At 45.5% G+C, this 23060-nt stretch overlaps 1 protein-coding gene across 1 annotated transcript in view; it reads right to left on the reverse strand.

The window, feature by feature from the left end:
- The window catches only part of LOC126547700 (nose resistant to fluoxetine protein 6-like), a 69464-nt gene extending 47841 nt beyond the window's left edge, over nt 1-21623 (reverse strand). Inside the window, exons 1-2 of the mRNA XM_050195653.3 lie at nt 18680-21623; nt 11720-11931 (exon numbers count right to left, since the gene is read on the reverse strand). Of these exons, the coding sequence (XP_050051610.1) occupies nt 11720-11931; nt 18680-18992 (525 nt within the window). The 5' untranslated portion in view covers nt 18993-21623. The remainder of the gene's footprint in view (nt 1-11719; nt 11932-18679) is intronic.
- Between the last annotated feature and the right edge of the window lie 1437 nt (nt 21624-23060).

The raw sequence follows: 23060 nt of genomic DNA on the forward strand, positions 1-23060 counted from the left end.
AAGTTATCCACGGAAATTCCTGCTGTATTCTGAAAGGATACCTGCCCGTTCATCTCAATGCAGCTCAGGACGGCAGCTAACAATTCTTTTTGCGGAATAGAATAAAAAAGGTCTACAACATCTATTGAGAACAAGCATCCTATCGACTGGGACTCACGTAAAAAGGCTATGACGTCAAAACTATTCTTTACCATGAATGGGTCATCTATAACCAACGTGTTAAGCTGCTTTAGAAGGTAGCGGCTAACGTTGTTTTGCCAGGAAGCTCTTTCACTTACAATACATCTGAACGGTATATCATCTTTACTGCAAAAACGCACAAAGATGATATACCGTTCAGATGTATTGTAAGTGAAAGAGCTTCCTGGCAAAACAACGTTAGCCGCTACCTTCTAAAGCAGCTTAACACGTTGGTTATAGATGACCCATTCATGGTAAAGAATAGTTTTGACGTCATAGCCTTTTTACGTGAGTCCCAGTCGATAGGATGCTTGTTCTCAATAGATGTTGTAGACCTTTTTTATTCTATTCCGCAAAAAGAATTGTTAGCTGCCGTCCTGAGCTGCATTGAGATGAACGGGCAGGTATCCTTTCAGAATACAGCAGGAATTTCTGTGGATAACTTCATGGCACTCTTGGAGTTTTATTTGTGCTCAACGGCTGTGTGTTTTCAAGGCCACTATTATGTGCAAAGGAAAGGAATTTGTATTGGCTCGTGCGTGGCTCCCGTACTTTGCAACATTTTCCTTGCGGGCATCGACAGAGCGCTATCGAAGGTGTTTGACGGAGGCAATGTGCTCAAGGTTTTTAGGTATGTTGACGATTTTTTAATTTTACTGACGGAACGATCTCCCTTGACTTACTCTCATACTGTGCAGGGCATTTTAACTGATTTTAAACAGCAAGGAAAAGGCTTAGATTTTACTTTCGAACTAGCCAAGGATAACAGCTTGCAGTTTTTAGATCTTAACATAACCCTTACTGACGAAGGCTCCTGCTGGATGTACCGACCCCGTGCCCGCAAAGAGGTGTTGCCGTATGAGTCTACACACTCCAAGACTGTTAAACGAGCAATTGCCACTATGTGCCTAGAATCCGCACTGAAAAAATCATGCTGTCATAAGGCACAAGCAAGCTTTGACGACCAGATTTTGAAGTTGAGGAAGGCTGGCTTTCCTTGCTTGGCTTTAAGCGCAGTTTCAGAGGCGTTATTGAAAAAACTCAAAAAAGAAAGAAAAAGAAAAAAAAAAAAAAAACAGGTGACGAAGGTCTAACAGTCGAAAAGAAAGGTAAAGCGGTGGTGATACCATATTCTCATAAAGTGGCGCATAATCTGAAACATGTCGCTGTGAAATACAAAATTCCTGTGGTTTTTTCCGCGCCGCGAAAGCTTGCCACTTTGTGCCGCCTAATTGGTCCGGATGACTCAAAAAAAGTAGGGTGTTCTATTAAACATACGAACCCCTTCGTTAAGTGTGAAGAAGGGGTAGTATACCACATACCAATGAAGTGTGGAAAAGAGTATATCGGCCAAACTGGGCGATGTATTAATGAACGCCTGCGGGAGCATAAGCTATCATTGAAAAATGGATATGGTTCAAACTTGCCGCTTCATTGCAAGGCCTGCGGAAATGAGGATGAACGGGTATGTGAAGCGAGGCTTCATGATACGACAATCATGTATAAAAGTAAAGATTCTGTTGCGCGGGAATTGTTGGAGGCCAACGAGATTAAAAAAAAAGAGGGGACAACTGTATCAGTACCCCGTCTTTGAATATATACTCGAATGAAAGTATGTTTTTAGATAAGTTTTAGATTTAGATTAAGCATGATTCCCTCTATCTTCAGTGTTCTCGCACGTGCGCATTCACATATTTAGTGTCCCTCCTTTCTTTTTTCGTTCCCCTCTCCTCATGGCTATATAATCAGCCACCTGTCATTTCAATAAACAGTTGCAAGTAGCGCCTTGTCCTGTCTGTATTTCTTCTTGTGTGCCGTCACTTTTGGCGCTTAATCTATTGAAAGCTATGCACCAACTAGCCCCACAACGTGTTTTATTACAGGAGGTATTCAGAGGCCTGGAGTGGGAAGAATTGGGGGTAAAAGTTGATGGAGAATACCTTAGCAACTTGCGATTCGCTGATGATATTGCCTTGCTTAGTAACTCAGGAGACCAATTGCAATGCATGCTCACTGACCTGGAGAGGCAAAGCAGAAGGGTGGGTCTGAAAATTAATCTGCAGAAAACTAAAGTACTGTTTAACAGTCTCGGAAGAGAACAGCAGTTTACGATAGGTAGCGAAACACTGGAAGTGGTAAGGGAATACATCTACTTAGGGCAGGTAGTGACCACGGATCCGGATCATGAGACTGAAATAACCAGAAGAATAAGAATGGGTTGGGGTGCGTTTGGCAGGCATTCTCAAATCATGAACAGTAGGTTGCCACTATCCCTCAAAAGGAAAGTGTACAACAGCTGTGTGTTACCAGTACTCACATATGGGGCAGAAACCTGGAGGCTTACGAAAAGGGTTCTGCTGAAATTGAGGACGACGCAACGAGCTATGGAAAGAAGAATGATGGGTGTAACGTTAAGGGATAAGAAAAGAGCAGATTGGGTGAGGCAACAAACGCGGGTAAACGACATCTTAGTTGAAATCAAGAAAAAGAAATGGGCATGGGCCGGACATGTAATGAGGAGGGAAGATAACCGATGGTCACTAAGAGCTACGGACTGGATTCCAAGGGAAGGGAAGCGTAGCAGAGGGCGGCAGAAAGTTAGGTGGGCAGATGACATTAAGACGTTTGCAGGGACAACATGGCCACAATTAGTACATGACCGGGGTAGTTGGAGAAGTATGGGAGAGGCCTTTGCCCTGCAGTGGGCGTAACTAGGCTGATGATGATGATGATGATGATGGGGGCTTTTGAAGGGTTCCTTGAAGTACTGGTTTTTCACGTATACAAGGGATACGTTATAACCATGCCTTACCCTAATACCCAATATAACTTCACGAAGTGGTTTGTTTAGCTTAGTGTACCTCGAAACTTTCGCAGTAAGCTGGTACGCCTCATATATACAAAAAAAAAAGAAAAAAAGATATTCGCTGTTAATCCATGGCTCTGCAGTATACGTCAGATGTGAAGAATAACATTTGTGAAAAAAGTTTGGGCAACGTTACAGAATGTATGCGCGGGCTACGCTCTGATATATACTGTCTTCTTTACTACAAGTCCTTATTGTTCAGTACTTCCTGTTATATCGTAGCTACTTGCCTTGTTGCAAGCGTATACTCGCACTGGGTATATTCTTGTTGTTTTCTTCCTTGCTGCTTTACGCAAGTTTCTATTCAGTTGTTAACATATATTCGTTGTGATGGCTCCCTTAACCAACATTTGCTGGTAAGAGATATTAAGGGCTACACCATATAGTCTCTGGAACCCAAACTTTGCAAGGATACAGTTTTGAACTTGTTGAAACGACATGGTTTTCTAGTGTATTGTCACGTCGTCTGACGGTGAAGAATGACACAATGTCAAAACCGCAAGTTACAAATTTAACTCTTTATTGGGCTAACTTGTGTCCAGCAAAATAAGTAAAACTCTATCACAAAGGCAGCGCCGAGGAAAGTCGGTGATCGTCGAAAATCTGAACAGCGGGTCAAGCGCGTCGGTTTTTACAGATAATTTGTCGAAGGTTGCAGTGTAATTGCTGGTACCCACGTGGCTTCCAGAAAGTGCTACACAATTCGCGTCGCGCATGCAATCAGGTTACAATAGGTTTGGTGACAACAGCCACCGGATAGAACTATCGATAACGTTTGAGAAACTTCTGATACATGTAGGCGCGCTTTGAGCCGAACCATAACGTTTCACATTTGTTAGCCGGTGAAAACCGGTCACCGAAGAAAGATAGAGAAGTGTGCGTGTCACATAGCGCAAACAAATTTGAGCCAGGGACAGAGAGAAGGCTAGAGAAGCGTTAATTTGTATGAATGCGCTTCTTTGGACGAGATCCCGCTGACGAGGATTGTGTGTGCCAATGAGTGCTTCCCATTTGAGGCCTAAGGGAACAGAGCTTGAGAGGAACAGTTCGCTTCGCCTTCGGGAGGCCACGAATATCGAATGAGTTCGACCATGCACTGCAGGGCCGGATAGCATGCTGTTACGGTCATGGGCGCTGTGACCTCGAAACTTGAATATACAGATGGTATAGGTTTTCCCGAAGTAAACGGTACACACGACACGGTGTTGGTATCCCTCCTCACTGACGAGTGGGCCAAAGCAAATTGTGGCCCATTCGCACCCATGCGCATCCACGCGTCGCACGAGGTCAAAAACGACTGTTAATTCACGGGAAGTACAGTATGCGCGTGTTTACATTATTTAATGAAAGCTCGCTCTGTTAACCTTTGGGTCCACTTACACCTTATATTGCTTGTTCTCCGTGCTATTTTCTTGTAACTGCGAGATTTTCTTGTAACTGCGAGGCACCCGTTCGTGCTGCGAGCGTCGGCGTCGGCCTCGACGTCGGCGTAACCGAGCCGACAAACAGAGCCAAAGATGAAAGCGAACGCGGAGTGCAGTGGGGGGATGAAAGACGCGAGGAGGAAAGCGGATAGGAGGGTGCAGCGCAACCAGGAGGCGGAAGGCAGAGGTGGGTATGGCAAAAGGGTGAGGGGGAAAGCGGAGACCCGGCACGGCCAGGTATGCGGCCAGCCAGGAAACAAAGCGCTAGCATGGGCTTCGGACCAATTGCACATGCGCTACTTCGCCAGCGGGGCCACCGCCACTAGAGAATGCACTTCGCGCGAGCCACGCGTTCCCGTGTTCGCGCTTTCTTTCTGAACAGTGAGCGACGCAACCTGTGGGAATGCTTCGTCTGCCTCTAAACGAGGTGCCCGAGCAGAGGCTCAGCGCCGCCGCGGTGAGCGCCTTGTCCGTCAGAATCAAATTCTGTGCCAAAATATAACGCGTATTCCAAACCCCGAGACATTCGCATCAGGGAGTATCGTAGTCGCCGGTGAGATTATTTAATGCGATTAACAGTCCTCCCATTATACGACCAGTTTTCTTTCCGGCTATCTATCAAATCGTTTTCGCGGGCCGATCTCAAATGAAAATAGTGCGCCTAAATATGTGGGCCTAACCTGGTTCATGCAGCTCTTCAATGAAAAAAGAAAGAAAGACCTTCAAAACTTTGTCCGAAATTCTTTTTCTCTCAAAAGAATGATATTCGCGTGCTTGGGTAGTCGCATGAATTAGTTGTGCCTGAATTTTTTGGTTATTTCTAGTTCGGCCTTTTGTAATTCACAGAAGCCACAGTGCTTGGCGACCCTTTTATTTTTATCACTGAAACAATGATAATCAGACTAGAGCGGGTGAATATACGGTACCCGTCTAACAGAAAGTTCAAGTAATCGTCGCGTTGTCGTCAAAAATGCTAGAAAAAAAGAATCAGTAACGTTGCATTGAGCAATTACCTAGTTTGAAAGCGCGGCAGGTTTTTTCATGGGTAATATACTTTTCCCTTAAGAGAGAGAGATACAGCAAGCAGAGGAAATGCAGGGAGGTCAGTCAGATGAGCGTCCAGTTTGTTACCCTACATTGGGGGCAAGGGAAAGGGGAATAGCAATAGGAAAATAGGGAGAAAGTGAGCACTGAGTGCATGTGGGATGACGCACAGGGACACTATAAGCGGTCTCTTAAACCCGCCCACTTGAAGTAGTGTACTAGCGCAGGAATTGCCTTTTGTGCCAGTCACGGGTGTGGCCAGGGCCTCAGTATCTTTGACTCAGAGAACGGTCTCGAGTCCAGTAGGTGTAAAGTTGTCCTGAGAGACAGAGACATTGTGCGTCGTAGCGAGGACAGATACAAAGTAGGCGATGGATGGTTTTCTGACCTCTACAGGAGTCGCACGTAGGGCTATCGGCCATTCCCATACGATAGGAGTAAGCGTTCGTGAACGTCACTCCCAGCCTCAAGCGGCATAGCAAGGTTGTTTCGCAGCGGGAAAGACAAGATGGCCGTTGTAGAGGTAGCAAGGGATCCAGCTTATGCAATCGGCAATTGAAGGCACTTGAACTCCAGAAAGCTTGTGACTTTTCGCGTGCAAGGAGACGAAGTTCCCTGTCAGCGTCCGTTCTTAATATGTGTGCCTTAGATGGTGGCTGAATTCGTAAAAAATTGAGGAAAACGGTAAACGTTAAAAAAGAAGAAAAAAAGAGGAGGGAGAAAAAGTGGCCATAAGTAATTGTGATTCGGCTTACACTGCTGTTCGCTTTTACTTTTAGCTACGTTCCGGACACAAGTGAGTCACTCATGGACCTGCCATTCACCACTTAAGAGCTTGATGCGGCGCTTATTGCCTTGTGTAATCAGTCGTCGTCATCTTTCTCTGTATATTGTGCCACTTCGGTGAACAGGCGCGAAGTGCACTGCTGTACATCTTCGATGAGTCCTGGCAGGTTTGAAATGCTCCTCAGGTATGGAATACCAGTCGCCTGGTACTGCTCCTCATACCTGGCAAGACTCCTCTAGGGATTACTTTATACGGCCCAATTGCGCTGGCTAGTTGCATTGGAAAGGTGATAGAACGAATGATCCTCGCTAGAATAGAATGCTACCTGGTAGGTTACGAAGTTTATTCAGATGCTATGCCTGGTTTTCGACGTCACCGATGCTCCACTGACAACGTCATCGATTTCGTTACATACGTTCAACATCAAAAGTCGTATAAGCTATTATCTGTTGCCATGTTTCTCGATATAAAAGGAGCATACGACAATGTTCTTCATGAGGCTATATTTGAGGTTCTGTACATGGTTGGCCTCGGCAGTCGACTATATTGTTGGACACGCATTTATTTACATATGTGGTATCTCTTTGTGAATACCGAAGACGGTCCAACTTCTTAACACTACACACGCCGTGGAGTTCCGCATGGTGCTGTCTTCAGCCCCACAATTTTCAACTTTGCGCTCATTTGTCTCAGAGACAGAGAGAGAGAGAGAGAGAGAGAAAAGGATGCATAGAAAGGCAGGGAGGTTAACCAGAGGTAGTTCCGGTTGGCTACCCTGCACGAGGGGAAGGGTTAAGGGGGATAAAAAGAGAAAGATAGCGGAAGGGGGAGATAGAAATAGAAACGAGCACGAACAAACCGCGTACACTATAGAGCGGTAGGGAACGGAGTTCTTAAGAGGAAGCTTTAGCTCGGGTGCTCCTATCTAAATGCATGTGAAAGAAGAATTCGTTTTTCTCGGCAACCACTACACCAAATTTGACGAGGTTTGTTGCAGTTAAAAGAAAAACTTAAAATCTAGTGACTGTTTGTTTCGAATTTCTGAGTTAGGTCGTCAATTTTTTATTAAACATTGGCAAAAATCTAAAATATTCAAAAAACGACACTATCAAGTTTACAACTCTGTAACTCAACAACAAAAAAATTATAATCTAATTCTGTGAATTGCATCTAATAGTACACCTAAAGCGGACAAAATGGATATGTTACACATGAATATAGAAAAAAACTTAGTAATATGGAAATACAGCTTTTGCAGAACCCTTGTAACCAACGTAACGAATTCACGTAAGATGTAAAATGACATATCGAATTTGTCCGCTTTCAATGATCTAATGGATGCCATTTACAGAACCGCGATATCTGTTCTTGATGCAGAGCTATAAATTTGTAAACTTCGTGCTTCTATTTTTTTCAGACGGTCAAATATTTGAAAATCTTTTTAACAAAATTCCAGCCCTAAATCGAAATTATGCTTCCAACAGTCACTAGAATTTAACTTTATCTCTCAAATGCAACCAATTTCATTAAAATCGATCTAGGGGTTGTCTCAGAAAAACGTTTTTGCGTTTTACATGCATTTGAATAGGCCGCATTGGAGTTGGGCCCGAGCTAAAGCTTCCTCTTAAAAGTCTATCGTGAAGCCCCGTAGAACGCAGGAACCTTAATAAAGGGAGTGAGGCCTTCAGCGCGGATGTTCTTCGGGAGCACTGACCTAAAGCTTTGAGTTCTGATAGTGGACGATTGTTCAACTGGTCCAGTATTCTGCACATCACTTGTCTATGGGCACTATATCGCGGGGAGACACAGATAATATGTGCGAGCGTCTCATCGCTGTTCCATGTGTCGCAGGTGGGGCTGTTGGCCATAATAATAAGGAAAGCATATGAGTTCGTAAACGCAACGCCTAGCTACAGATGGTACAGTACGGTGAAGTTGTCAATCTGTGCCCATGATATCTGCGTCTGGGCATCTGGCCTGACACTTCCTCAGGTACGTGCAAGCCTCCAGAAATCTGTGACATTGATATCAGCGTACCTTAGCGAACAAGGCCTCAAGATTTCTCCAGAGAAATGGGCATTGGTCACGTTTAGCCGGAAGTCAGTGAATTCGTGCGCCATATCCATCGATGGACAAAATTCCTCTTAAGTCAGGACGCACAGACTCTTAGGGGTAATCGTCGACCGTGACCTCTGCTTGAGTCCCCACGTGACCTACCTAAAGAAGACCTGACAGCCATATCTCATCTGTTTAAGTTCCATGAAGAAAAAACCTGGCGTATTTGAGTACACGGCCTCATACAAGTTTACAGGACGTTCTTACTCGGGTATCTGAGGTACAGCTTGCCAGTGCTGACCAATACGTGCAGAACTAACATCCGTATAATCGGAAGTGATCAAGGCCAGGCATTTAGGGTTTGTCTAGGGTTATCACGATGTACATCAACAGCTGACACCATTGCTATTGCGCATGACTACCGAGCCATGATTTACATTGTTACGGAAGCGCTCAGAGCACACTCAGAGGCCTTGCTCACGCCTCTTTCTACTATCTCGCGTCACTGGCAGAAGACCAACCACGCGTCTTTTTTTGTTAGAGGATAATGCCTTATCGTGTATACCTTCCATCAGATTACACAGCTGCAGCGATAGTTCTGTTTCACCCTTGGTGCTTGCCACAAGTTCGACTGACAGTACCAGGAACTCGAACGAAGGCCCAACTCTTATCACAAGCTCTCAAGCAACTTTCATTACTCTTGCTGTACGAAAAATACAACGATCGTGCTCATCTGTACAATGATGGTTCAACCACCGTGGATGGGTCTGCAGGATCAGTGATTTTTTTCCCGAGAAAGCCACCACCGTAAGGTTCAAGACATCTCATCAGACGACATCGACAGCCACGGAGCTTGCTGCTCTTCGTAGCACGCTTCCCATGATTCTTGAGAAGCCACCTCAAAAAGGGTGTGTTTTTAGTCACACCAAGGCATTTCTACATTGCTTGCTTTCTGCCTTACACCGGGGACCCTAGGAGCAACTACTTGTCTTCGTCGAGGCCCAGACGAAGACAAGCAGGTGCACAGAAACAAATGCACTACCCGAGGCTTGTTCTTAAAGCGAACCTTCATTTGCGAACCCTCCGGGTCTTTGTTGACCATGGGTGTTCCTGCTGCCTTGCGGCATAGCTTATGCTTTAAAAAAAGAATCACGCAGAAACTCCTCTAGGAGTTGTCTAAGTATGTGTAAGCGTTCCACCACTTGCTCATCTCCACGTAGCCCGGTTTCATTAGCGATGTTATGAAACTTGATCCGACCAGTATAAACAACCGCATGTGGCGGCACAAACGGCTGCTGACGGCGGCGCAAGGTGAAATGATGACTCAAGCAAACTACTGCAGGTGGCGGCGCAAGGTGTGCTGATGATGTTCCGATCAATATAAGCCGTTATCGCTCTTTGGCGCCTTATCCACCTCGTCGAACCATTATCAACCGCGACCTCCGGCGGCGGCTGCGTATGGCGAGGCCATGCGTGCCTGTATTATCGCCGCTTAGTTCGCGCTGAAGAGGGACGCGCGAGCCGTATCTTCAAAGCGATCGGCGATGGGGACGCAGTGCGCCGAGTGCTGATAGCTTCGTGCGCGCTGTGATCTCGCAGCTTAGTTAGCCTTGAAACGAGAGGCAACACGAATGTTAATTCGCTCGCTGCTGCTTGTCCCACCCTGAAAACGATCGTCTTACGTGACGTACTGACGGACGGGTTTTCTCACTGGGTAGGCATAGAAATGCTCACACATTTAAAATGAATTACGTCTCCGATGGTTTGATCGAGCATCTGCGCCCCAGCACAGCAGCCGGATGCTCTAACCATTAGGTCACCATGCCTACCGTGCCAACGCCCACTAGTTGTGCTCTAGCGCACATGTGCACATTAGCCCGCACCTGTTTCCCTTGTTCCATTGATGCAGGAATGAAGGGGACAAATGGATAGCATTTGATTAACCACTTCACGAAAGCTTCGCTTCACATAGATTGCAATATGTGCGTTGGATCTGCATATTTTTTTTTCTCGGTATAGTTTGTGTGCTCACTGTAGTAGTGAGGCTCTAAGAAAGAGGTAGGGAGGACAAAAATAAGTTCGCATTTTGTATGTTCTCAGGCCACTAATGTGCGAGATGTTTCTCGAGACAGACGATATTTGGCGACAGCGAGAGGGCACTACCACCGTGGTGCTGTAATAACTTGGACAGTCATCGTCGATGGGTTCTGTCAGAAGTTTTTTTGTTCAGCGGTATTTTGTGCCAACCGATACAGACCAACCGAAAAAAAATTGACTCACCATCCCGATCATGCGAAAGTGGATGGCCAGCGAAGCTGTTAGAAAACCACGCAAATGCCGTCAATGGGCATATGAAATATTTTATTTGACTGCTTTTCCCACTGGAGCAGCTTATGCAACAGTAATTTTTACCGGGAAACACACACAAGGAGAAGGAACGTGCCTAGCATTATTCACAGCTGCCTTATCATCCATCATGCAGTTCTGACGCTTGTTTAGTGCTTTTCTTTATTGAAATGAATACTGAACTGTGTGTTGTATGGGCCTCCTTCCAAAAGAGATATGCGAATTTTTTTTCAATTTCTTCTTTTTTTTCTTTTTTTGCTGGCAGACAAGAAACTTGTGATCAACTATGCTCCGTTCCATACATAGCAGTTAACGCTGTGGAGGCTAGAGAGAGTTCTTGCAGTGGTTTCGTTCGCACTTGGATACGGTTGGACGCTTTTTGACCGCAATTGAGCGCAACTGTATTTTATATAGGCTCAGTATTGAATGAAACAAGTTTCAACCCTTAGAAACAAACACACTGTGGTATGCCGCTGCTAATGCGTTGTTTTAGATCATTTTTATTTTCTTTTTGTTCTTTTCGGGCTTTTTATTTGCATCCCGTTGCGAGGAGCCTCACGTGCATGCTTGCACGAGCGAACGCAATTGGCACGCAGCGAAGCATGAACGTAACACCTAGCGAAGCATAGACGGAACGCGCGGAATGACAACTTTTCTTGACCGAACTTTTTGCGTAGCTTCCACAGCGTTGACTGCTATGTATGAAACGGCGTATAGAGGCTAACAGTTTCACTGTAAAAACAAAAACAAGCATAGCGCATTGCGGGAGGACCCGTTTGCGATATGTAGGCTGCCGATATTGCCTTAGAAAGAAGGGGTTGAATCCACAAAGCTTTTTGTTCGTAAGCACTGTTTGCCATTGGGCAGTCGCCGCCTCTAATGATACGTCCGACGCCATGATTGGCTCGATGCTGCTCTTAGGAAGAGTTTTAGCGTAAGAGCTATTTTCCTTTTTATTTCTTTTTTTTTGCGGGGCCAAAAGTAACTGCAACAAAAATGGCCGAAGTGCCAGCTCACCCGCGGGTGCGATAACGTTACGGCTTTTGTGATGTGGTCGTCGAGGTCCGTCTTGTTTCCGGCGTAGACCATTAGGTTGCAGTACTGCGCGCGCACCGTTTCGTGGCCGTAGTCGTCACGCACCACGGTCTCGACGCACTCGTCGAAAGCACCTAGATCGACTCGCGTCGTCGTGAGGGCCCCAGTCGGGTACTTTCCAGAGGCGTCGAACACTGCGAGAAATGGTGACTCGTCAAAAAAAAAATAATAATAATAAAGATTTTACTCTGCTGGAACTATCAAGACCCCATAAGAGAAGTCTTGATCAGAAAACGACAGGCACAAGTGCAGAACAGAAGCTCTTTGTAAAAGCTACAACGCTTGTCGTGCGGCTTTTATACCCTCGTGTGTCGTAAAAACTGCCACGAAATCCTTTTTCTAAGCATTTATGCATGAATTAGCGAGGCTTATTACACAATTAGTGAGGCTTATACAGTGCTGACTAACGGCCATATCCTCTGCTATAGAGGTCTTCCAGGTAAGAAGCAATCCAGGGTAGGATTCCTAAACCATAAGGTCATAGAGGGCAAAATTGACGAATTTTACAGCATTAATGAGAGGGTCGCAGTAGTCGTAATCAAACTTAATAAGAGGTATAGATTAAAGGTAGTACAAGCCTAGGCTCCAACATCCAGTCACGATGATGATGAAATACGTAGAACAATTTTATGAAGATGTTGAATTAGCGATGAGAAAAGTGCAAAATCAGTATACTGTAGTAATGGGTGACTTCAATGCAAAAGTGGGAAAAAAGCAGGCTGGCGAACAAGCAATTGGCAGCTACGGCATCGATTCTAGGAACGCCAGAGGAGAGGTGCTTGTAGAATTCGCAGAAAGGAATAAGATGCGATTAATGAACACCTTCTTCAGGAAGCATAGCAACAGAAAGGGGACCTAGAAAAGGCCTGATGGGGAAATAAGAAATGAAATTCATTTCATACTTTCTGCCGACCCCAGCATAGTGCAGGATGTAGAAGTGTTAGGGTAGGGTATAGTGCAGTGATCATAGTTTAGTAAGGGCTAAGATTCCCTTCAATTTGAAGAGAGAAAGAGTAAAATTGGTCAAGAAGAAATAGGCCAACCTAAATGCAGTAAGGGTAAAAGTAGTCAAATTCAGGCTGGTACTTGCAAACAAAATATGCAGCCTTAAAACAAAGAGATGGAGGTGACAAAGAGGTAATGAATGAAACAGTAACTAGGCTGGCTTCAGAGGCAGCAATTCAAGTGGGAGGCAAGGCACCAAGGCAACCAGTAGGCAAGCTCTCCCAAGTAACAAAGGACCTAATAAAGAAACTACAAAAAATGAAAGTGTCCAACTCAAGAGATATAATAAAATTCGCAGAACTGTCAAAACTGATCAACAATGCGAAAATAAGGGATATTCGAAACTATAACGTGAGACTGAAGAAGCCACAAAAAATGGACGCAGCCTGTAATCGGTGAGAAAGAAACTTGGCATAGGACAAACCAAGATGTATTCACTGAAAGATAAGCAATCATCAGCAATCTCGAAGATATAGTAAAAGCAGCGGAAGGATTCTGTACTGACTTGTACAGTGCCCAGAGGTGTCAAGGTACTTCAATTAGAAACAGCAATGAATAGGATATAAAAACTCCTGTTATAACTAGCGATGAGGTAAGAAAGGCCGTGCAAGACATGAAACGACGAAGAGCTGCAGGAGAGGATGGAATGACAGTCGATTTAATCAAGGATAGAGGGGACATAATGGTTGGAAAACTGGCGGCTCTTTATACGGACTGTCTATCGGCTGCAAGTGTCCCAGAAAACTGGAAGAATGCAAACATTATACTAATCCACAATAAGGGCGACGTTAAAGAATCGAAAAATTATCGGCCCATTAGCTTACTCCCAGTATTATATAAAATATTTACCAAAATAATATCCAATAGAACAAGGGCAACACTGGACTTTTAGTCAACCAAGGGAACAGGCTTGCTTCAGGAAGGGATACTACACAACGGATCACATCCATGTCATTAATCAGGTTATCGAGAAATCCGCAGAGTTCGATAAGCCTCTCTATATGGCTTTCATAGATTACGAAAAGGCATTTGATTCAGTAGAGATACCAACAGTCATAGCGGGATTCGTTATCAAGGAGTACAGAACAATTACGTAAATACCTTAGAAAGTATCTACAGAGGTTCTACAGCTACCTTAATTCTACACAAGAAAAGCAGGAAGATCCTTATAAAGAAAGGGGCCAGACAAGGAGACACAATCTCTCCAATGCTATTCACTGCGTGCTTGGAAGAAGTATTCAAGCTATTAAAGTGGGAAGGCTTAGGAGTAAGGATCGACGGCGAATATCTCAGCAACCTTCGGTGTGCAGATGACATTGTTCCATTCAACAAAACTGCAGATGAGTTACAACAAATGATTGAGAACCTCAAAAGAGAGGGTGTAAGAGTGAGGTTGAACATCAATATGCAGAAGACAAAGATAATGTTGTATAGCCGGGCAAGGGTACGAGAGTTCAGGATCGCCAGTCAGCCTCTAGACTATGTGAAGCAGTACGTTTACCTATGTCAATTAATTCCAGGGAGCCCTGATCATGAGAAGGAAATTCAGAGAATAATAAAAATGGGTTGGATTGCATACGGCAAGCATCGTCAGCTACTGGTTCGAAGCTTACCATTATTATTGATAAAGAAGGTGTACAATCAGTGCATTTTACCGGTGCTGACATATGGGGCAGAAACTCGGAGACTGACAAAGAAGTTTGAGAACAAGTTAAGGACCGCGTAAAGAGCGATGGAACGAAGAATGCTAGGCATAACGTTAAGAGACAGAAAGAGAGCGGTTTGGATCAGAGAGCCAGCGGGTATATCCGATCTTCTAATTGACATTAAGAGAAAAAAAAAAGGAGCTGGGCAGGTCGTGTAATGCGCAGTTTAGATAACCGTTGGCCCATTAAGGTTACAGAATGGGTGCCAAGAGAACGGAACGGCAGTCGAGGACGGCAGATGACTAGGTGGAGCTATGAAATGAGGAAATTCGCGGGCGCTAGTTGGAATCGGTTGGCACAGGACAGGTGTAATTATAGATCGTGGGGAGTGGCCTTCGCCCTGCAGTGGACACAAAAGAGGCTGCTGATGAGGATTAATTGTTATATAAGAAATATAATAGGAAAAGAGGAAGGTAGGGAGGCTAACCGGAACAGCGTACGATAGGCTATCATACGCAGGGTAATAGAGAGAAAAAGATGTAAATATCAGAGATAGAGAGAAAGAGAGACAATTTTCTGCCCACATGCACGCGCAAGGTAATAGTGTAATTTGGCCAGAGGGCGTCCACACAGGTGCACTGATCTTAAAAAAATGCACCATAGAGCCTCCTGAGCATTCTGCGTCCATAAAAGGTCAGTTATGCGTTTAGAATTTTGGTCTGCGGATGAAGAACGATCGTCCATTTGCGATAACGGGCGGGAGTGATTGCCTCTGTGCATCTAAAGTAGTACAGTCGCATAGAAGGAGGTCAACGCCTGTGGCGCGCGAATACAGCGCATGTGCTCGACGGCCCCCAACTTGAGAGAAAACAAGAAGAAAAAGGCAAAAGGAAAAGGTGATGAGGCGAGCAAAATTAGACAGATTTGGGCGAACTGGTTCGGATCCATGGTGATATGCGGGTACCGCGACAAATAAATTTGCCAGAGACTCTCACTCGCAACTGAAAAGTTATTTTTAAGAAATGTTTAAAAGCAAGCGGTACTAACTGCTCAGGCATCGAAAGTTTTTACACCCAGACCACTTTGTCCAGGTGAAAGTCAGGAAAAGAAAATCAAACCAGAGCGAGGGATTAAAACAAAAGTTATAAAAAGCGTAGGAGCTTAAATTGAATAAAAGAATGCCACGTCACGCAGGCTGGCCTGATCACTTGCTTTCAAATACGTGTTTGTTTCGATTAAACTCTTAGTTTCGAATAAAAAAAGCCCGTGGTCTTCGTCCTCATTTGAGATAGGGTGGCATATTTTAGTCTGTCAAGCTGCAGGGCCCTTTCCTGCATGCCGGGGAATGTAACTTGGCCAAGGTCGTATGCCTACACGACCCTCGGAGCGGCACAAGCACGACGTCGCCTCTGCGAGCGCACGTAGGGGACCTCGCGGAATCGCCCGATTAATTTTCCGGCTCGCTTCGATTACCCCCACACTTCCTCATATGTCTCGTACGCGTGCTCTACCCGTGCACACCTGCACCAAATGGACGTAAAACCGCCCGAATATTGTCGTGGCTACACTATTCCGTGACCACGCCGTGACAATACGTGTTTTTCTCGGAGCAGTCGTTGGCGCGCTTCGCGCTGTGAAGTCAAGAAAAAAAAGGTGTTACGGTTCAATGCGCTCTCTTTTCTAATTTTTGCGGCCTGTCGAGGTTCTTCCTCTTTCTGTGCCTCTGCGCGTCACCGAGTCGAGACCGCTGCGTTTATTTTTTTGCCGACACGACGCGCCTGCGGAGCGTGCACGGCTCACGCTTCGTGTGCACACGCATGCTTTTCTCTACAACGTTTCCTTGCGTGGCGGTGGACCCGTCAAATACCCCGCAGTGAGGAAAAAACGTCTTTCATTGTTGGGATGTAGGCCTTGAGTAAATCATTCGTTACTGTGGATTCGCTGTTAATGCTCAAAAGGGAAACTATTCTCTTTACGTCTTCTTTGCTGTTTGTGCATGCTCCATTCTGTATTCGTCATTGACTATTATGCTAAAAACATTCGTATCGTTATAGCTCAGCGGCCCACCGCACTGGCCATTCGTTTCAGTAGGCAGTGGAGGGGGGACAAATGCACGCGCTGGATGACGATATGCGAAGTTGGTTGCTCATAGTTGTTTGTGAGCTCCACTGCGTGTCGGCTTACCGATAAGTACACGTATGGACTTGCTAGCGGTGTCTGAGAGGCTGATACACGGCGCGGTGGCTGAGCGGTTACATGGAGTTGCTCTGCCGAGCACGTGGTCGCATGTTCGGTGCCGGCCGCACTGTGATGCCGGCGGAGTGCGAGAACACTCGTGCACCAGTCTTTTGGTGCACGTTAAGGAACCTCGGGTGGTAAAAATTTAATCCTAAGCCTTCCCCTACGGCGTCCTTCATAATTCACTGTGCAGTTTCATAAGTTACACACCGCGATTTGATTTAATATAGCAGCACGCTCGAAACCACAAAGAGAGAGAGAGAGAGAGCGAGGCGCGGGAGCTCTGCTCCGTGTACCGGGAAGTGAATAGAGTGGTAGGATAACATTCGTAACTAAACCGTTCCAAGATATTTCAATTCAGGAGTTACCCTGTGGAACGAGTGTGACTCCGCGCACCTTATCACCGTGATCGGCCGGTCGGGAATGACGGATGATATGGAACGAATATAATTGAGCGAAATGGATGGCCAACGTATATATTACGTAAAGATCTGCCCAGATTAAAAAAAAAAAAATGTTACAGAGTAGCCGGATGATGCCGACTAGACGTTGTTGACCACCGTCTGGAGGAAATAAGAGTAATATAGCGGTAAAGTCGGTGTACACTATGCGGCAGTCAGTTGCGCAAACTTTTTGATTAACTTTATTTATGTTTTTTTCAGGGGGCACAGTTGTCGCTCGACAAAATTGTACACCACGTTCACACGCATTCTAATTATTTCCTCCTGACTGGCTATATATAGACTTCTAAAGCGGTTCTATTTTCCGGGTTCTAAGCAAAATCCTTAAAGCACGAGAAAGAGAAAAACAACGTCACAATGTCAGTTGCACGCCTCGGTTGGAGCCCTCTCAAGCGTGTCATCACCGAGCAAAGTGCACAGTTTAGGTGTGAAAAAGAGTGGGGCTACGGCATTCACTTTCGAGCCGGTAGCGAACGGTAGCTGCATGCTCTTATTCACAAACTTCTCTCACTATAGGAGCCTTTCCTGATTGGCCGGCGTCCAGGCGGCCACAAATTATGATAGTGGGTGGCTTGATAAGGAGGCGGCCGTCTCGTTATGACGCCCATCCCTATCAAGACTGACAGGCGTCCTCAATACTAGCCACAAATACTAGAGAACCTTTACGAGCATATGTGTCGTGATTGTTAGCGAAGAAGGAGAACACTTCTAATACCGCAGCTGACAAGCGATAGTTTGACCATGATAGCACATAGAAACATTGTTAATCACACCACGTTCCCACTCCGCGAGTAGTTCTGGCACTTCAGAGCATTAGATATACTTGAGAATATAGCGTTAGTAGCTCGCATATGCACCAAAATATTTAATTGTTGATACGCATGCATGCAAACAAAGCCCTCCAGCAGACAGCTCGCCTGTGATATTCCCAGCATCGACTAATGTGTGCGATAACAAATGAATAAAATCGAGTGAAAGGATTCTTTACATTATGCTGGCCCGGGGGCCGTATGTAAGGATTGTTTTCCACTGATTCATTTTTTTTTTTTCTGATCACCCATCGCTACGAGTGGCCGATATCAGCAACAACGTGTAGGCGTGGCGTCCTGCTACTAGTGGCGAAGGTCAGAAACAATAAAAAAACAAAGAGAAAATCGCCAGATAATACCACCTCAGGGCCTGTCCACTGTGAGGATTCCTTTCGCTCGATTCTATTCATTTCTCGCGATCACCATCGACATACGCCGATAGATCCCGGTGATAACGTGGATGGAGTGCCACTCGAGCTGCTGTCGAAGCGCGAAAACAGAGTAGCACTTAGAGTTGCTATATTTTCCCGACCCCGATTCACATTTGTATAACGTACACATGTGCCGTTCTACATGATGTGCTCGGTGTCGTGCGTCTAAAGCAGAGGATAAGGGCATGTCTAGCAATGATGCCCTTGTCCAACAGTGCAGTCGGCACGATATAGAAACTAAAAAGCAATTCCGTTCATGTCGAGGGCCAGGCATGCACGCTGAAGGACTCACATCGCATCGCCCATGGTTCTAGGTTCCGGATGCCACGCACCAACTTGAAAAGGCCGATGCTGCAGTCGACCGATAAATCCGCCTCGAGGACCTTGCGCGCGAGTCGAGGGGAGGCCCCGTCCATGGCATTGCCGATGAACTCCCTGAGCTTGGCCACGTAACTCACGTTCGTCTGCGCCGTCGCTGCGGTCGTGAGGTCCGAGTCCGTCACGCCATCACAGAGGCAGGACGCCGCCAAAACGCACAGAAAAACAGTTAGCACTAAGAAGGCCGACGTCGTCGACGAACAGTTGGCGCTCCTTTGAAAAATCATGACGGACTCCAAAAAGAGTGTGTGCCAAACACGCCAAGCCCGGATCAAGGTGCCGAAAGACCACACTGCTTATTCATGGGCGTTTAATAAAGTCGTTGAATTCTTAAACGCGATATTAGTTCGTCGAACTAAACCACACTGTGCGCATTGTTCGCTCGTTACCGCCTATAATAATGGCATTTGCGAGTCCGAGCGTAAAAGAGACGCCCCGTCGCATCTCCAGCAGACCTCTCAATAGCCGGCGCCTTGAATAGAGCGACTTCGCGTATGGCAAGCGGCGCGTGGACTCGATGCCCACCTTCTTTTATAATCACGCATGTCGTCACGACGAAAGGAAGGTGCGTCGGTCCGCTCGAGATGGCCTTTCCACGTGAAACGCGGAAACACAGGCCATACCGATCACCTTTCTCCTTATTTTTTTTTCACTCACTCTCTCTTTCTTTCGCGCGGTGGTGACCTTCTGGAGGCAGCGGTTGCGAGACGGCGTTGGCTCGTGCCTAGCGTGCCAAGCCTTGAACCCCGCCGTGTTTTCTTCACCACGTGCACCGCAAGATAGCTCGCGCCTTGCGGCCGCCGTCCTCCGAGCCTGCTCGCATTAAAGCGATGAACCAGCAAAGACAGCTTTGACAGCTCTTGACTCACTCAACGAGGACTCGTCAACGGTCATAGTCTCGAAATGGCCCGTTCGCATAATGTTTGCAATCTGCTCCTTCTAGTTCCTCACGGTCACCAATAGCCAGGCATCGAAAGTTTGCAATTCGATTGAGCGGCTGCTTTTTTTTTGCTTTCTTCTTTTTTTCTTTTTTGCTTTGCGTTTCGCTTATAAGGTGCGCTGCCTTGCCGAATAACAGCATCATGCACTTTTTCGGTGACCTCTTCGAGAGCGATTTTCTCATTTATTTAGGCTGCACGTGAATGCATCGAGATGAGAGGTTTGTTCAGCCATGGAAGAAGAGTCATTGTTGATTCGGTGACAGATTGACGTCGTTTACCGTGAGTAAACATCGTTGCACTTGATGTATATTACATGCAGTATTTGGAATTTACTAACGCCATCGTTCTGTCAAAAGGACTGAGTATTCAAAGTCTGCAATGGAACCTTGAACTTCGTCGCACTTGGATATTCAATGTGTGCAGGGAAAAAATACGTGGCACTGAGAGATATGCCATTGTGAATACATTGCTATAAGACGTCTTTCATTCAATGTTTTTTGCAATAATTCTAACATGAGGGTGCTAGAAAGATGACTTACGCATTTAGTTGTAAAACATCTTTTTGCGTCATTAATTAATTAATTAATTCATTCATTCATTCTTAATGGGCGCTCTGTTTCAGTCATCCAACTTGTACCGAAGAAACGGCTGTGATACATCTGTATTTCTGAACATTTTCATTGCACAATTTTTATATCCTCTAGTGAAGAAGTGGCAGTGTGGTGCAATGAGAAATGTATTCGTAATTGTGTAATACATTCATCTAACATTTTGTCGCATTTTTCACATTCAATGTGTCCTAAACAGCCTATAGTTTGGTTGAAATCTGCAATTATCATTTCAGCCTCTGCATCGTTGTCGGATGGTAAATTCAATCAATCAATTGAAAAGGCCGATGGGTGGAGTGCAATTATTATAACATGACGGTGGTAGAAAGATTATTTACGCATTTATTTGTAAAATATATTTTTGCATCATTCATTCATTCATTCATTCATTTTTAATGGGCGCTCTGTTTCAGGCGAGTAATTTGTACCGAAGAAACGGCCGTGATATTTCTTTATTGTTGAACATTTTCATTGTACAATTTTTACATCCTCTAGTGAAGAAGTGGCAGTGTCGTGCAATGAGAAATGTATTCGTAATTGTGTAATACATTCACCTAACATTCTATCACATTTTTCACATTCAATGTGTCCTGAGCAGCCTATAGTTTGGTTGAAATCTGCAATTATCATTTTAACCTCTGCATCATTATCGGACGTGAAATTCAATCAATCAATTGAAAAGGCCGATGGGTGGAGTGAATCAATGAATGAATGAATGAATGAATGAATGAATCAATCAATCAATCAATCAATCAATCAATCAATCAATCAATCAATCAATCAATCAATCAATCAATCACTTGATCACCTACTTTCTGCGAGAACCGAACCATAATCGTAAAGTTTCGTCACTTTGCCGCGGAAGTGCGTTCCTTTTCCACGAACACATTGTGTTACTTTCAGTCTTACACCATAGGTTATTTACTCAGCGCGTAACATAATATTAACCTCTTAATTAGCACTCTCCTAACATCGACTGCAATACTAACTGCTCACTTTAGATCTCTCATTCCATAGTAATGTCACTTGCTTTCTTAATGCTACGGCTATCGCTTTTTCTAATCACCCCATCGCTCATAGCGTGTCCCTCAGCTTCCCGTCAGGATTATTGATTATTTTGCAGGTTTCCGCCTCCTAGTTCACTATTGGCAGAATGCAGTGATTGTTTACTTTATTTTTCAAGGCCGTTACTACGCTGCTGTTCATGAATACCAAATCAACTTTTTTCACTTCCATTTTCTTGAAGCTTTCCACTTCTTGATCATAGGTACCTGTAACGACATGGCCCATAGGTAAACACGCTGCTTCACTGCTACCAATTAGGATAGGACAAGAATAAATTTTACTTGTCCAACAGTCATTGCTGTTGGTGCCTGGGGCTAGGCTGCCAGGGGTCCATCGCCCGAGGAAAATCTTCCGAGATCCTCGGCAACGGCCTTGGCTCGCTGGATGGCCCACTCCTGGTCTTCGGGTGCCGCGCTGAGGAGGGCAGCTTGCCATCTCTCAGCGAGGCGCCCAGCTTCAGAGGGTCCTGCTGTTGTCTTCCCATTTTCTCCTGGTCCTTCTTCCTCAAGGTGTTGGCATTCCCAAAGCACATGGGCCATATCGGCCCGTTCGTGCCCGCACCACGGGCAGCCGGGCGATGGGTGCAGCGCGGGGCACAGGCGGTGCAGGTGGCAGGGTTTGGTGAAAGTGCCCGTCTGCAACCGTCTCAGGCCGACCGCCTGGGACCTGTCCAGCCGCCCGAGGGGTTGTGGATATTTCCTTCGTTCCTTCCTGTAGTGACCAAGCACCTCTCGGTACGTTGCCGGAAACTTCTCGTCATAATCTTAACCTCTTAATTAGTACTCTCCTAATGTCGACTGCAATACTAACTGCTCACTTTAGATCTCTCATTCATAGTAACGTCACTTGCTTTCCTAATGCTACGGCTATCGCTTTTCTAATCACCCCATCGCTCGTAGCGTGGCCGTCAGCTTCCTGTCAATTAGAAACTGCGGTTTTCTGGCGAAACATTTGCAATGCTCATTAGTTTTCCACATACTAGTTTTCAAACATACTTCGAGACTTCGCCCGCCCCTGATTTACGTGGTCGTAACGGGCCTATTGTTTGAACTTGAGAATATTTTTTTTCCTAACCATAGGACTGCAGCCACCAGTTTCAGCAGACACAACAAACCGCGACCTCCAGCGCCGCCAAGAGCGAGACAGAAAGAGCTCCCGCTCGCTGTACAGCTACTGACTACAATAAGCTATTGTTCCTGCATTGAAGCATCTGTTAGCCTTAAAGGAGATCCTTAAAGGCCAGGTGCCGCATAGCGACTACACCAGAGATTTTAACGAGATAGTGACTGCGAAAAGACAACAATCTATATCAGGAATAGTAAATGAAAAGTCTAGCTCATTATTGGGGGAACTTGTGGCCAGAAAGAGAAACAACACTCAAGTGACGACAGTGATAGTGGAGCTCAAGATAGGTGGTCGTCGAATCTATAGTACAACTGATCGAAGTCAGTCTGTCACACATACGTCACCGCACATATATTTTACAGGAATCACTGATGCTCCCATAATATCGGGATCGCACAACACTGTTCGCGCAGCGCATGCAACCTGGCAAGATACGCCTGTCTTGATGTCGGATGGTCAAAGACGTTCACAAGTTTCTGATACAGGAAACGCGCGTTGCGCGAGCCCTAACCTGAAAACAGCGACAATTCGGGTGAAACCATTTACGGGCAAAAAA

This window comes from Dermacentor andersoni, chromosome 1 (assembly GCF_023375885.2).
Source record: "Dermacentor andersoni chromosome 1, qqDerAnde1_hic_scaffold, whole genome shotgun sequence".
NCBI classification, from domain to species: Eukaryota; Metazoa; Arthropoda; class Arachnida; order Ixodida; family Ixodidae; genus Dermacentor; species Dermacentor andersoni.